The sequence below is a fragment of the Cavia porcellus genome, unplaced genomic scaffold, assembly GCF_034190915.1.
Source record: "Cavia porcellus strain 051 isolate PalLab524CR breed Dunkin Hartley unplaced genomic scaffold, mCavPor4.1 scaffold_2, whole genome shotgun sequence".
NCBI lineage: Eukaryota > Metazoa > Chordata > Mammalia > Rodentia > Caviidae > Cavia > Cavia porcellus.
Window position 1 is genome coordinate 49,794,585 of NW_026947485.1, and position 15,607 is coordinate 49,810,191.

The 15,607-nt window shown below is 37.1% G+C and overlaps 1 protein-coding gene across 7 annotated transcripts in view; it reads left to right on the forward strand.

The window, feature by feature from the left end:
- The window catches only part of Cttnbp2 (cortactin binding protein 2), a 162,668-nt gene that overhangs the window by 50,858 nt on the left and 96,203 nt on the right, over positions 1-15,607 (forward strand). For all 7 annotated transcript variants that reach the window (XM_063241698.1, XM_063241691.1, XM_063241657.1 and 4 more), the window contains exon 3: positions 11,184-11,408. In XM_063241698.1, the coding sequence (XP_063097768.1) occupies positions 11,184-11,408 (225 nt within the window). The remainder of the gene's footprint in view (positions 1-11,183; positions 11,409-15,607) is intronic.

Sequence of the window (15,607 nt, forward strand, 5' to 3'; positions counted from 1 at the left end):
TAATAAATGTCAAAAGGCTGAAAATATTTTGTTCCTTAGTCAAGTAATGCTACATCTATGGATTACTCTAGTACGTAAATGGGTTTACATACATATTTTTAGTGAGTAATCAAAAACAAACTAATGATAAAAAATGCAAGATTTTTTTGAATGAGGGTTTGTTCATGAAATTCCATTAAAATACTGAGGGAGATTATTTTTTGAAATGGAGCATATTTACAAAGTGAAATAGATAGTCATTTATAGTATTCACTTAAATCCTCAATAAGTCTTCTTAATATATCCTTCGAAAAGATAACTTGAATAATACAAATCAAACTTAATGGTAACTATCTTTTGATGATTGAATTATCACTGATTTTTTTTTTCTCTTTGGTCAGTATTTTCCCAGGTTGTTCAGCCAGCATGTATTATTTTAAATACAGACATAAAATTTCTAGTAAAATCAGTTTGAATAAGTGCAGGTTTAGATTGATTTGTTAATGTTCAATAATAATGCCTCTGTCATATATTTATTTTGTCTTTCATAATGAAATATTCATGTATAATTCCAGCCACTAGAAATGAGTAGTCCCTGTTACAGAAGCCATTACTTCTAACCATCTTAAATACCTCACTGGTATATGTGGGGTATTCTGGTAGTAGTTCTTTTAAGTTACAAGGTTGTAAAAGTTGTAAACATATAACTAATTATAGTGATTCAGTACCCTGGGGACAGAATCCAGTTTGGTTCATCCTTCTTCCAGTTCTGATGGATAGGTAGTGGCTACCTAGAGTTCGGTATTAAGATAAATTTCAGGACTTTTTCTAGATTTGGCTTAAATTGTGCTGATAATTAGATAATGTCTGTTCTTGGCAAGAAAGCAGCAAAGGACAGAACTTGTATCCTATTCTTGACTTTATTAGGGATTAAAGGTGATCCTGTTTGCTACAGATGAGCATGGACCTCCAAACCTTGCTGAGATCAGCCTGGAGGGAATGTGTGTAAGATGACATATGAAGTAAAGCAAAAGTGTCATGAGACTTCAGAGACAGGGATTACTTCTGGTTCTGCCTTCTGTAAAATCTGACTATTCCTGGTTTCTGTTAGGATTGTTTACATTTATGAGAGAGAATTCATAACTTATTGAAGCATATCTTTCAAGTTTTAGCCTCAGTCAAGAACTAAATAAATCTGTCTTGATAATATGATTCAAAATTTGTATTGTTTTTTTCCTGGCGTGAGAATTTCTGCACGTGGAGACTATGATTCCATACGCAGGAAGCATGTTGTACATGGCAGAAAGGTTGGAGTTATGGGAGATGAGAAGGAAAACTTGTCTCCTCTGGTCTTCTCAACATTGCATGGCAGACATGTGACACCATGACCGTCCTGCTAGCTTCCACCCCCATGAATGCTGCCTTAGCTGAGCAGAGTCTGAGATATATTTATGGAAATGAACTCTCTTTTAACATTCCTAACTCTGGAAGTTAGGTTGTGTTCCCGGGTAATAAATACCTAAAGCTTTCTGATCACTGGAGGACAGTGACTATCCTTTTGCAGAAGACTCTGTGACTTTCATATTGCTATCCTTTCCTGTGCAGTTACCCATCTGCTGAAAGAGAATCAAAGGGAGTATGAATGGAAATGTGGAAAATTCACCCTTATGCTATTCTGCCCTCTTAGTGTGAAGATGAGTTCTGAGAACTACGGTTTATCTCTGGCTTCCTTTTCCTTTTTGTTTGTAATAGTATCCGCTCTACTGCCCTTCTTAGAAGAAGTAATTTTTTCTACTTGACCTCTTTCCACAAAAGATGGAGATTTAGGGCTGAATAGGTAAACTTTGGTGTTGACTGTTTGGGAAAAACTCTCTGTACTTTCCATCCTAGTTGACTTTGAATCATTGTATTTCTAGATTTAACAGGAATGAAGCAGTTTTGAAGCCAAAGTCTTCCCTAAGTTTTGAGTGCTCTGCATTACCTTGTTACTGTGTGTGTTCTTCGCCTGGGTTTGAAATATAGCCAGAGACAGAGTTCAGGCCAGTCTAGTGCAACCCATTGTGTCTTTGGAGCAGCTTTGACTCTTAAGGTTGTTTGTTACATAGGCTGTAATGCTGTTCCTTAAGAACATCTCTTTATACTTCGTATGTAAATTTATATATTTCAGTGTTATAGAGAACATAAAATTGAACTCATGGGGTACTATGCAATGTTTCATGAAATCTTTCTTTAATCATAAAGTGTTCAACTAGGAGACTATCACAATTGTGCCTCCATAAATCTCTTTTAAGCATCTCTGATTCTTTCTACTCTTTCACTTGAGTCTTGTTTTCAAATCCTTTTGCTGTGGTTCATTTTTTTCCCCCAGTGCGTCAGCCTAAAGTGAATCAGCAGTTCAGGTTGTATAGTGTAGGCTTAAAAAGAGCCAACATTCAACCTAGCAATCTTATTCTAAGGCCTACAACTCTAGCCACTAAAAGATCCTTATGATTAGAGTAGTTTTCTGCTGATGAATGAATGGTCAAGTTGCTGGTTTGGGGTACAGGAATGGGCAATGTTCATTTCATTGTTTATGCACGTTGAACCAACTGTTGATTCAAACTCCTAAGTGTTTTTAATACTTGCTTCTGTATTTGTCTTCCAACTGATTTGTGTCTTCTTGCCTAAGTCAGATTGGACTTCACATTTCACCCATCCCCAGTGACTTTGTATCCTTGGCACCAAGATAGTGACAGCTGTGTTGGGGAGCCCAGAGCTGAGACAGGATTCCTCAGCAGTCTTTTTGAAGGTAGATCTGCATTATTACTGGTTTGTGGTTTTTTTAAATTTTAGATGACCAGTGGTTTGGGGAAAAGAAACCTTAAAACTTTTAAATTTTACACATATATGATATATTCTGTGAAGAATCTTAAAACAAATGGATTAAGTCATTTTGGGATTGTAGCATAGGTAACAGTTATTTTTTAAGTCATGTGTAGTCTTCCAAACTACTCTAATCATAATGATCTTTTAGTGGCCAGAGTTGTAGGCTTCAGAATAAGATTGCTAGGTTGAATGTCAGCTCTTTTTAAAGTGACTTAGGCCAAGTAAGTGAATCTAAACCTCAATCTGCTTGTCTGTAAAATCTGAGTTAAAATAATTACTGTTTTCTGGTCTTATTTTCATGACAAAATGAATTTAAAAAATTCTTGCACTAAATAAGAAGCCCTCAAAAATTATCTTTTATTACTATTTTTTAAAAAATTGTTACATAATTTTTCCAGCTTTTCAGAAGGTAAAATTATCTTAGTTATGTTTGTCAATTTGTGTTAAAATGTACTGTATCATGTTTCATAACATTTTAACTACAATTTACAATGCAAGTTTTAGTTTCTTTTCCCAGGAGCATTACATATGTGTTACATTTCCATTATAGTAATGGAAAGTACTTGAGATAATCAGTTTATATGGAGGACAGGTTTATTTTGGCTCATATTTTGAGAGGCTCCAGTCCATGATTGCTTTTAGGCTTCTTTGTGGTGTGTGTGTGTGTGTGTGTGTGTGTGGTGTGTTGTGTGTGGTGTTTGTGTGTGAGCAGCACATCATGGCAGGAGCACATGGCCAAATGAATCACAGAGTGTTTGTTTCCTGGTCAGGAATAGGAGAGAGGAAGCGGAATAGACTGAGGCCCCTCAGTCTTGTTGAAAAGCACTCCCAGTGACCCAAACTTCTAGGCCTCTTAAAGAGTTCACCATCTGCCAATAGAGCCAAACTGAGGACCACATGTTTAACACACGAACCTTTGGAGCACTGCTGACCAAATTATAGCATCATGCAATAGAAAAAGATATTTTAAGCACTTTCTCTTTTCTTCTTACTAATTATGTTCAGACTAGTTTGAAACAGCTAAACAAGGAAAGCCAAAGTAAGTCTGTTTAGCTTAAATCTTGTAGTGATTCTGATGATGTTTTTATTTCTTTGCTTGTGACTTTCTCAAGATTTTATACAACTTCAGTTTCAGTGAAATTGTATTTCATTCAGGATAACTAGGCTTGAGAGTTCCTTCAAGAGTCTGTTTTTTAATTATATTTTCTGCGTATCTTCATAATGAGTCATTTCCCTGAAATACATTTTATCCTCATGTAATTCTGATATACAAATCAGGAAATTATGTGCATAATCAGCTCTTCCTTTTTTTTCTTTTTAAGGAAGGGTCTCCTCAAACCCAGTATGATAAAATTTCACACCTTTTTTGTTACATGGTCTCCTTATATATTAAACTTTCTGCATTATTGATCTGCCCTTATTTTTTAAGAAGCAGAGCCTCATAGTGTTCCAGGGCTGGTCCCAAGCTCAAGTAATCATCCAGTCCCAACCTCCAAAATGAAGAATGTTCTACTGTGCCAGGCTGTTGATTTGCTCTTACTGAAAATAACATGGCCAGGTTTGGTGGCACATGCTTGTGATCTCAGCACTATGGGAGACCCATACAGGATTATTGCAAGTTTAAACCCAACCCAATTTAGACTCTGTCTCAAAATAAAAAATAGAACAGGATGGAGGTATAGCTCAGTGCAAAGGCCTAGGTCCAGTCCTCAATACCACATAAAACAAAAAGTAAGTACATTGAAAATAAGTACTCTATTTCGAACTAAGCCATCCTAACAAAGATAAACTTTTTATAAAAACGTTAGAGGAATAAGCATGTTGTTGGCTAAAATATAAGTAGTGTTTTCAGGTGGCTTGGCTTGTGCTCGAGTCCAGGTGCTTCCCTGAATCTAAGCTAAACTCTGAACCTTTTAAGATTAGCAGAAGAGGAGATGGTGGCAGCTAGGGTCAGTGTCAGTGGACAGTTACTTGGGGCCAGAGGGTTATCTGTCCTTAGCTGTGAACATGATATAGACAAAGGCCCTGGGCAAGGGGCGGGAGTATTGAAGGCCATAAACAAAATGGCTGAGAAGGTTTCCATTTCAGAAACTGCCCTTTGAGTTTTATGGTATATGTATGACAGGTGTTGTATACAGTCCACAGTGGAATGTACAAAGAGCCATGGAAAACCAATGGTCCCCCTGAAATTGCTGTCACCAATTTAAGATTAGAGAGTTAATTGAGTCCTTCTCAGGATCATCTTTTGCTGTTTTAGGCAATAGGTGAACTGAGCCTTATCCACCATTTTCTCTACAGTTAGCTCTGCATGGAGGATTCTGACTGGCCTAACTTCTACCCTAAGTTTCTAGTAGATCGCTCCAAGATGAAAAGATTTTACTTCCTCCAGTTAGGAAAGGAAACCTGAGCAATTTTCTCAGAATACTCTGGGTGACGTAAACCATTTTCTTGAACCTGGTAGATGCTACCTTTATCCCCAATAAAGCAAGCATCCTTTATGAAGGAAGTGTGCATTATATACCCTTCGTATGCCCTGTGGTAGGTTAGAAGAATGTCACGTAAGTAAGTCTCTCACTTGAAAAGAACTCAAAGCAAAATGGTTAAGAGAAGACAGAGTTCAGGTAATAGCACAATGACCAGACACCTCCCATAAATCAGACAGTACAGAGTGAATTTTCTGCTGGCCACACCAAGCTGTGCTTTGACTAGGAAAGTGTCATGCTATTTTAGACTTGATTGCCCTCTGTTAAGAGCACAGCATCTCTCTAGCCTTCCAAAAGCCTGTCAAGTACACATGCAGAGCTGGCTGCCTGGGCCCTGCAGGAATGTGTATGTCTACACTGCTCAGCATCTTGGTAGTGAGATCTTGGAATTTCCAAGTTGCCTGAAGTTCGCAGGTACATAATTGGAATAACCGTGTTTTTCTTCTTTCAGTTGGGAAAATTCATCCACCCAGGGTAGGAAATGTTGACAGAAAAAATTTTTCTGAATCTTTCTAGTAAGAATCAGTGAAAAATTGATATTTTTTAATACCAAGAATATAAAAATTGATTTTAAAGTGAGTTTTTTAGTGTATAATTTGCCATATTCCATATGAAGAATCCACTAAGAGTTGATTTGAAAGCAGTTCTTCATGTCTTTCAAACCTCAAATCAAGATAAGCTACTACCTGGTTCTTTAGAAGTCTGACAGAAAGATAGAAAGCTCTGGGCAAAACTGAAAATTTTATGTCTTAGGATTACTAATTCTATAAATCTTATAAGCATAGACACAAAACACATGTTAGATACTTATATAAACATAATGTGTATGGTCATAGAATACAGTTATTACAGTACTTGACAACTCAAAACAATAAAACTGAGTTCAGAGGTTCATTTAATATTATTGGAGTAAATGAGGTCATTGACATTCATTTTACCTGAAGTACTTACACTTTTAGGAACTTAAAAAGTTGAAATCAGGTTTGTTGTCTAAAAAACGCAAGGTTTCTAAGAGAATAAATGAAACTTGCTTTATTTTTCTCATTTTGAAAACTAAAGATAATCAGGAACATAGTTTCTTAGTTAGCAATTGTTTTGGTTACTTTTCTCTTGTTGCTGAGACAAAATACCCAACAGTCAAAATTAAGGAGGGAAAGATTTATTTAGCTTCCAGTTTGCAGAGGTTTCAGTCATAATCAGCTGACTCCAAGGCAAAGTGGTACAGCACAGGAGCAACAGTTCAAGGCCGCAGAAGAAAGCAAAAGCAACCAGAGCAAAAGGAGGGAAAGAGGTAGCCTCTTCTACTCCCTTATTTTGTAAGCAGGCTGCTCACTCACCCAGGATGAGTGTAGTACTCAATCTGGCTCCACATCCTGCCTTACACAAGCTGAGGAACTCTGCCTTTACCAAGTGAGGACCCTGGCACTCTGCTAAGTCAAACTTCTAATCTTCTCAAGTGGACACAATGTATCAACCATTACAGCAATAAACAGAGAACCACCATTTCTACCTTAAAAGAAATCTAATGTACATATCTTGTACCTCATTGTAAAGATCAGGCAGTCAGTTCATATTTGCAAAGCAAAGTAATTAGCATTTCCATGTGCATGATCAAGTATGTGTATAATGATACAGCATTTTCAGCAGAAAAAAAAGTCAGTATTTTAAAATTTCATATGTGACTGTCCATTAAAGCTAGTAATTAAACATTTTTTGACAATCTACTGTATGTCTTGGGAGACAGTGTGGTAATTTGAAACATGTACATAATATATAATGATCAAATCTAAATAGCATTTGCAACTCCTAAAATGTAATTTCTTTGGGAACTTCTAAACTCCTCTCTTCTAGTTATTTTGAGATAATTGTTGTAAACTATAGTTAAACTTATGGACTAAAGGACATTAGAGCATATCCCTCTTCTCTAACTGTGTTTTAGCATTGGTTATACGATCTCCCACTATACCTTCTCTTTCTCTAGTGATTACTATTCTATTCTCTCTAGGTCAGCATTTTTAGCTTCACATACAAGTGAGACCATGTGGCTGACTTATTTCATGTCACATGCTTCTGGTTCTATCCATGTTCCTAAAAATGACTGGATTTCAATTTTTTTACAGTGTGTGTATATATATACATTACCTTTTCTTCCTTTATTCATCTGTCAATAGGCACCTCCATTGAGTTTGTATCTTGGTGTCTGGTTATTTTTCTCTCATTGCTGAGACAAAATGCCTGACACCAACAGTTAAAGTAGGAAAAGTTCATTTAGCTCACAGTTTGTAGAGGTTTCAGTCCATAATCTGCTACTCCAAGGGAGGGTGGCTTCCCAAAAGAGAAAAGCTCATAATGGGCAGAAGATAGCAAAACAAACAAGAGACCTTAACAGCATCTTTCCATGGCTTTTACCCCGAATCTAGGCTTCTGGGATTAAGGTGGTACTAAACCAATCAGTGGACTGATTCTGTCATCCCTCAGCCTTAATCCTACAGTGGTACTGTGAATTAGTCACACACTGTAAATTCAGTCACTTCTAAAAAAACAAAAAGCCCCACCTATGACCACATGAGGCTTTTGGGGGACATCATATTGTGAATAAAGGTAGACATTTTAAGATAAAACTAAACAAAATAAAAACACACAAAATACTTCACACTACTTTAAAAGTTTTTAGCATTTTCCAGACCAGAAGATTTACTGGGTAGAACTAGAAGTGAATCCATGATATTTACCTCTTTTGTAAACATTAATTTCAACCCATTCATTAAAGCTTCACTCTGATTTAAGAATAACCTATGTGCTAAGAAATGACTTGAGTTAGTGTTGTATTATATATCATAAAGTATCTTTCCTGGGTAAACAGACAGTTCATCCAGATGTAGTAATGAAAATAGGTTGTTAAAATGTAAATTTCAGCAGGGAACCCATAATGATAAATATGAAATAGTAAAGTAAAGATGAAGATATAAATTTGCAGAAGAAATATTTGAAATAGGTTTTGACTTACAAACCTTTTACCTACATTGAGAGTATAAAAAATTTGAATGGCCTTAGATGAAAGTGGAAGATTTCATCAAAGTGCGTTTTCCTCCAGAGAACTGTGTGATGGGTCTTACTTTGTCTAGTAGCTTTTCCCTTCATCTCAAGTGAAGACAAAAGGCTCCAAGGAAGACTATGTAATGACTTAATAGCTTTTTTCTGCAGATCTTGTGGGGCTAAGTGAAGGAAGGGTTGAATAAACAGCCATTCTGTGGATGTGAAAAAGGGGCCACAGTGACTGGTGGAGATTGTCAATTTGGTGTGGATAAAGATTTGTGAATGTTTTCAAGGTGGGGCTATGGACATCAGAATGGGAATAAGAATGACTCAGGGAATGACTAGGTCAGTCTAGAGAGAACTCAGGATCTCCTTCAGTAAAATCTAGATTTGAAATTCTGCATAGGGAGCATATGCAGGCTGGCTTCATGGACATTCAGCCTGTGTCCTTGGAAAGATCATGCTATTAAAAAGGCCCCATGCTTGGTTAGATGTTATACTGTTGCCATCTTAAAATTCTTAGTAATGTTTTAAGTTAAAAGCCCCATGTTTCCATTTTGTACTGGATCCTGCAGATTAAGTAGTCTGTTCTCAATTTATGCCTACACTGAGGAATTTTGATAAAGGGGCCTTAATAATGGAAGAGGGGCACCCTTTAAGAAAAGCAGCAAGTACTTCATGAGAAAAGAATGAGCATTAAATACTGATGTTCAGCCGATAAATATGGCAGTCCAACTGAATTGGTCAGGTACCCTATTACAAATTCCCTCACTTCTCCTTCCTCATCCACCTCCAGCTCCTCCAGGCTCAGAGAGGTCTAGAGCAGCATAGAAAGAGGGCAGAGAGGCTTTGATAATAGGGTGTTGGTGTTGCCCTGCAGCAGATGCCAGCCTGTGAGGGAAAGCTGCCATGGATTTCCAAATAGCCACATTGAGACGTCGGATGGCTGAAGGTGACTATAGACTTTCATTAAATAAAAGTGATGAGAAAACCATAGGACTGTTCAAGCTTTTATCCAAGGATGAGAGAGGAACTACACTGAATAAATATGAAGAGAAAAGTGAAGTACAAAATGGAATTGCATTTGAAATTGCATCTTTCAAGTGATACTTACTCAGTGTATTGATTATATAATTGAATTTGAAGAGTGTAGAAACATCAGAGGCTTTTAACTCATAAACTCCGTTGTCTTTTAAATTTGAAATGATTTTGTGAAAGCTAGATTCAATTTTATGGTAGAACTAGACTTGTTTTACTTCTTAACCTAATTTGGTAATAAAAAAAGAAATGTTAGATTTTTCCCATTTGACATAGCATTTATTTATGTAGTTGTTCCCTTGCTGATGGTGGTCTAAAAATGGGAAAGTTTAATTGTTTAATGACTTACTGATATGTAGTATTTCTTTATAAAACATATTTAACATTTGAGAGACTTGAGCTTGGTTTTATTATAATTTAGCCCCCCCCCCCATGGTAGTGACATGGAGTAAGTTTTCTGTGCAGTGGCTGTTCCAAAATGACCTGAATTAGGAAAATGCTAACCAGTTTTCAATACATTTCTGCTGTTTTCAATACATACTGCTGTTATATTTTATGCAGACTGTTAAAGGTTAATTATAGAAAATTATATTTAGTGTGTTCATTACATGACTATGAAATTAAGTTGGTCACCAATGGACTGACATTTAGACTAAATGAAGTCGCATTCTTTCCTGGGATTCTGTGAACTATATTTAAATGGCCTTTAACCATGAGGAGATAATTGCATTTTTAAAAATTTTCTGGAGGCGTTGTATTTTGTCAGGCTTTATAAAATATGTTTACTATGATTTTCTTACATAAAAAATTTTGGAGATTATTTTCTTTTTCTAGCGAATGCCCTTATGCTTACTGTCTAGGAAGAAAACACATATGGAATTTACTTGTTATTACTTAACCTAGTTATTCTTTGAAATACAAGTTCTATAATGATAGAGATAATTTTATTTTGAACTTTTGCTAAAATTTGTTTTGTCAGTATTTCTTTGTTTTAAATTTTTAATTTGTTGAAGTTCTTGGTGTACAGTCTAATAACTTGTACATGTATAGTGTATAATATCACAGATTTCACTTTAAATTGGAAAAGGTTACACTCAAAATTTGGGTTTGAAAGGGAACTTCATCATTCTTTCTTTTTTTGGTACTGGAAATTGAACTCATGACTTCATGCCTGCCACACAAGTGCCACTGAGCTATGTCCCTGGCCTGTCATTTATATTATAAATGACAATGTTCATAAGTAAAGAAACTTCCCATCACTATGACAAAACACCTAAGGTAATCAATTTAAAGGGAGCAGAGATTCATTTTGGCTTATGGTTTTAGAAGTTTCAGTTCATGGCCACTTGGTCCTACTGCTTTAAGCCTATGGTAGCACAATATACCTGAGCAGGAGCATGTGGTGGAGGAGGCTATTCCCCTCTTGATGGTTAGCAAGAAAAAGGAAGAAGAGGTCCCAAAGTGCCCTTCAAGGGCACACTTTGGCAACCTAACTTCCTTCTAGTTGGCCCCTACCTCCTCTTGTACTTCCTAGTTATACCACAAGTTAGGTACCCAGCCTTTACCAGATGGGCTTTTGGGGAACCTTCAAGGTCTGAATATAGCTTTAAAATTGGACTGATAGCAGGCCAGAGTAGGCAGGGGTTAGGGATCACAGTGGCCTTTCTCTCACCACTTGACCTTGTAAGCCATCATGGCAGTAGTACAGTCATGAAACCTTATAACATAATTCTGTGTATTTTTTATTTTGTTTTTCAATACATGCCTCTAATTTTGTTCTAGGCTCGCAGGAAGGAGGTGTTTATCCAGGAACGATATGGAAGATTTAATCTAAATGACCCATTCTTGGCACTCCAGAGAGACTATGAAGCAGGTGCTGGTGACAAAGAAAAGAAGCCCGTTTGTACCAACCCCCTCTCCATCCTGGAAGCAGTCATGGCCCACTGTAGGAAAATGCAGGAAAGGATGTCTGCCCAGCTGGCTGCCGCTGAGAGCAGGCAAAAGAAGGTACTGAGGTTTTCAGACAATTTTATCTCCATAATATAGAGTAAAATGAAGAAACCAACGCTGAGGTGGTTGTTTTTTAATACATTTTCTGTAAAGATTGTTAACTACTTAGAAGTACTGAATGCTGGCTGGATCTGTGTCCCTTTTAAAGTGAAACTTAAAATGTTTACAGTGTAACTGAACATGATACTACATCATAATATATGATAATGAAATTGTGTTTACCATAATAGTGACTGAGACTTTCTTTCAAATATGTATTTTGAGGCACTCTTGGCTTGTTTTCCCAGTGCAGCAAGACACTTAGTTTCATGGTAGCTCACTCCAGCAGCACAGCTCAGACTCTGTGATCATCGTGACTCTCCTGAGGTGATTTATGTCTAGTGCTTATCCAAAATATTCCTTTGCAATTTGAAACTTTTTATTATTTTGCTCTTTATTATTTCCTTGAATAATGAAAATAATCTGAAGAGAATGTGAAGAAAGTTGCTGTGGGTGAATATCCAGGGCCACTGTGTGTCATCAAAAAGTCCTGATTTCTGCCAACTCACTTGGGATCTACTAGCCATGGCAGCGCAGATCCCCAGACCACCTCCCCTCTTCCCTTCCCTCCAAACACTCACATTTCTTGCACTTGTGTACCAAGTTTGAGAAAAACTTACTTTGATCAGCCTAAGCAAGTAAGTTTCAATTTTGTCCTTCTGATGTGCTGCAAAGACTATTATTGCTTTTATTAGAAAAGAAAGGGAGTCAGATAAGCTAATGATGTCTCGCATGATTAGAATTCAGACTAATATGTTTTCCTCACAATTATTAAAGCATAAATTAAACTGTTTCTTCTAGTTGCCCTTTTGAGATAATCCTGTCTCACATTTAACACCTGGTAGACAACCTGAATATATGTGCTGTAAATATTTATGATAATGCTGTTAAACATGTGTCTTTCATTAACATATGAATACCAGTGTTCTGGTGCAGGTGTTGAATAAAAGCAGACATTTTCCTCAGGATATTACATGATAGAAAGCTAAAGCTCTGAGTGAAATAGTAAAGAATAGAATTTGCCTCCATGGACATGAGGCAAAATTAGTTTTACTCTGGACTCTGCAAACTCTCTGCAAAGCTCTGCCGACAACCACTAAGGTCTCTGGAGGTTTTCAAAAGTCCCCACAAACCACATAATCAGGAGCCAGCTTATTTCAGCTGATGTCACTGAAACTCATTTGTACTTCTTGGATGGAGTGTGTTTCAATGATGTTCTTAATGTATCAAATGAACTACATCATAGTAAATTATTTCTGCCGCATTTTATGCTGCATTCTCAAAAACCAAGAAGATATTTTGCTTTAATACATAAGAATGTATGCTTTCCTCAATTTTACTTTACTTTTGTATTTTCTTTATCATTTCTTTTTTAGGTGAAAAAGAAATGACCTATTTCTAGTTGAATCAAAGATTTTATTATCTGGTCGATTAAAAAAAATCAACTTACATCCTGTTTACTTCTGAATGACTGGGTCATTTCCAACCTGGCCGACTGTGAAAGGAAACTGTTTCTGTCCTATGGGCCGTGAGAGGCCGATGGTCTGGCTCCCCGTATAAGAGGGATACAGGAGGCCTTTATGGCCAAATTCATTGGCTATATAGTCTCAGTGAAGAGTCGCTTTGACACTGTGCTGCTTTTTGTTCTTACAGAATATTCTAATAGATTAGAGTGTGTGAAAAGAGTTACAGTTTATTTTTTTTACCCAGTACCTTTACTTATAAATAACACATCAGCTGATCAAAAGCAGAAACCCTGAAGTTATCTTTAATAACAAATTATCTTTTCCCTTTAGTCTTAAAAGTGTTTTAACCAAATGTCTTCAGTTCCCTGACACAGAATAAACTGCAGCTTTAGCTATCTGCAAACAGGAAGGAAAAAGAAATCATTATTTGAAATGAGCCCCATTCCTTACATTACTAACAGCAGAAGTCTGAGAAAGCAAAGATTCCATTATCTTCATTTCAAATATTTAGTATCTAACACTGGCATATCTCTCTTGTAATTCTGAGACACTTGGCTTGCACACTGCTCTCCTTGGCCTGTGCAGGCGGGAGAGAGGCCCCGTGCTCATTCATGTGTTGGCTCCTGCTGAGACTACTAATGGGAGGGTTAACTGTTTGATCATTTGTGTGCCAGAGAAATTTGGGCAAAAGTCAATTTAGCAAATGGGCTGAGCCTGTAAAACCACTTTGAATAAGCTAATGAGTAATCATCCTAGGGAACTTGGCCTCCAGGTAAACGCCTTGTTTTGAGCCAGAAACTGAGGGCCAGGGCAAAAGGTATTTTTGTTTTGCTTTGCTTTGTTTATATTGTGCATCACTTTTTAATAGACCATTTAGTTTAATGTATTTGAACAGTAAGGAAGGAATGTATATTTTTTCAAGTATTTTATTCATATTTACAAAGTGTCATTTATAGCCCTGATACAGAAAATTTGAACAGCGCCTTTAAATATAAAACCCATAATAATTACAATATTCAGGGAAAAGCCCAAGAATAGCTCTGTGTATCAGATACAGCCTTTTCTAGGTGGCAGCTTGGTGTAATTGGGTCAGCTACTTGGCAGTAGATGGCTTTGATAGGACTGAGTTTAACCAAGGAAAGCCAGTGTTCATTGGTTTAGGTGGAAAGGACATTTACTGACTGACAGAAACATTAGCCACTTCACAGCATGGTTCTGCAAAACTGAAACACCAAGAGCTTAGTACTCACCAGCCAGTGTCAGACACATGTTCTCTGCAGAGATTGTCTGTAGTAGTTAAGGCTCATGCTGAGGAGAGCTAGAAGCTGCAGCTCACTCCTTGGCTGTACTCTTGCCAGACAGCACAGTGCATCAGTGCATCTGTGCCAGGTGTGACTACCCAGCCTTGCTTCATCGCTCATTGCCTGTTGGAAGCCAGTACACGTTTATGGGACTGACCAAGCTGGAGCCACCACTCCTCCTCCCTCAATCGCTACATGGAAGAACAGGAAAGGAATCTGTAGACATATGTGGTGCCCAAGGTAGAAAATTCTCCTAATACATGGAGTTTCCAATGATAGATAACTGAAGAAATGGTACACCCAAAAGGAAATTATTTCACATGCCATTTTTTCATATAATGAATTATTTATCATATTTGATGCTGCCACTTATATTCAGTTCTCTTTCATCGTATAATTGTTACGTTATCAACGTATATAAATATCATTTAAATTGCTTTCCAGAATTTCATCCAAGAATAACATACTAATCATCTATAATAACATTTTTAGGAACAATGTTTAGCATGTTTTATACACTCAAGATTATTTTAGCCTATTCCTAAATGTGTAAATCCTGATGCATAATTCATTGTTACATTTCAAGATGCATTTCCATCTCCCAGGAGCATTGCAGAGCAGTTGTTAGTGGGGAGCCAGAGACTTAGTTCTGTGACTCTGAAGTGAGATTTAAGGACAGGGCAATGTGCCTCAGCCTTATGGGAAGATACCAGCAAAAATCCTGCTTTCAGGCAGCCTTTCCTCTCTATATTACAGTTTTTAGGGAAAGGGAAGATGAGAACTGCAAAGCCCAAATTGCTGACCAGTGCCTACAGGACTTTTAAGATAGAACTTTTAAAAAGCCCTTTAGTATGTCGTATTATTATATGTTTGTTTAATAGGGTTGAACGGTGGGTAGGGGAGACTAAAGGAAGACCAAGACAGGGTAGGGAGAGCAATAAAGAGTATTCTTAAATGTCATAAGAGAATTTTGTGATGTGAAGAACATATACTCTGCTTTCTCATTTAGTAAATGACCATAATTACTTTCCTTGCTGTTTTCCACTTTGAATTAAAGCTAACTGCCTTTGTGTTGCTGCTCTGCCCCCACCTCTGTAGCTTTCCCTCTCCTTGTGTGAAACCTTCTGTTTCAGGTCTCCTCATTCATGGCTCCCAGTGTGGGTGCTATTCTGGGAGCCACCACCCACTTTCTCACTACCGGGGAAGCTGTGTTAGTTCCTTCAAATGCTTCTACACTACCCACTGCAGAAGGCATTGCTGATACTGCTCTCTGAAAAAGTGTCCTTAGCCCCTACTTGCAAATGATTCTGAGAATGTGATATAAATCAGACAATATTAAAACAGAGGAAAGCCGAACTCAAGACTTTGTGTATTCTATGGTTCCTGTATA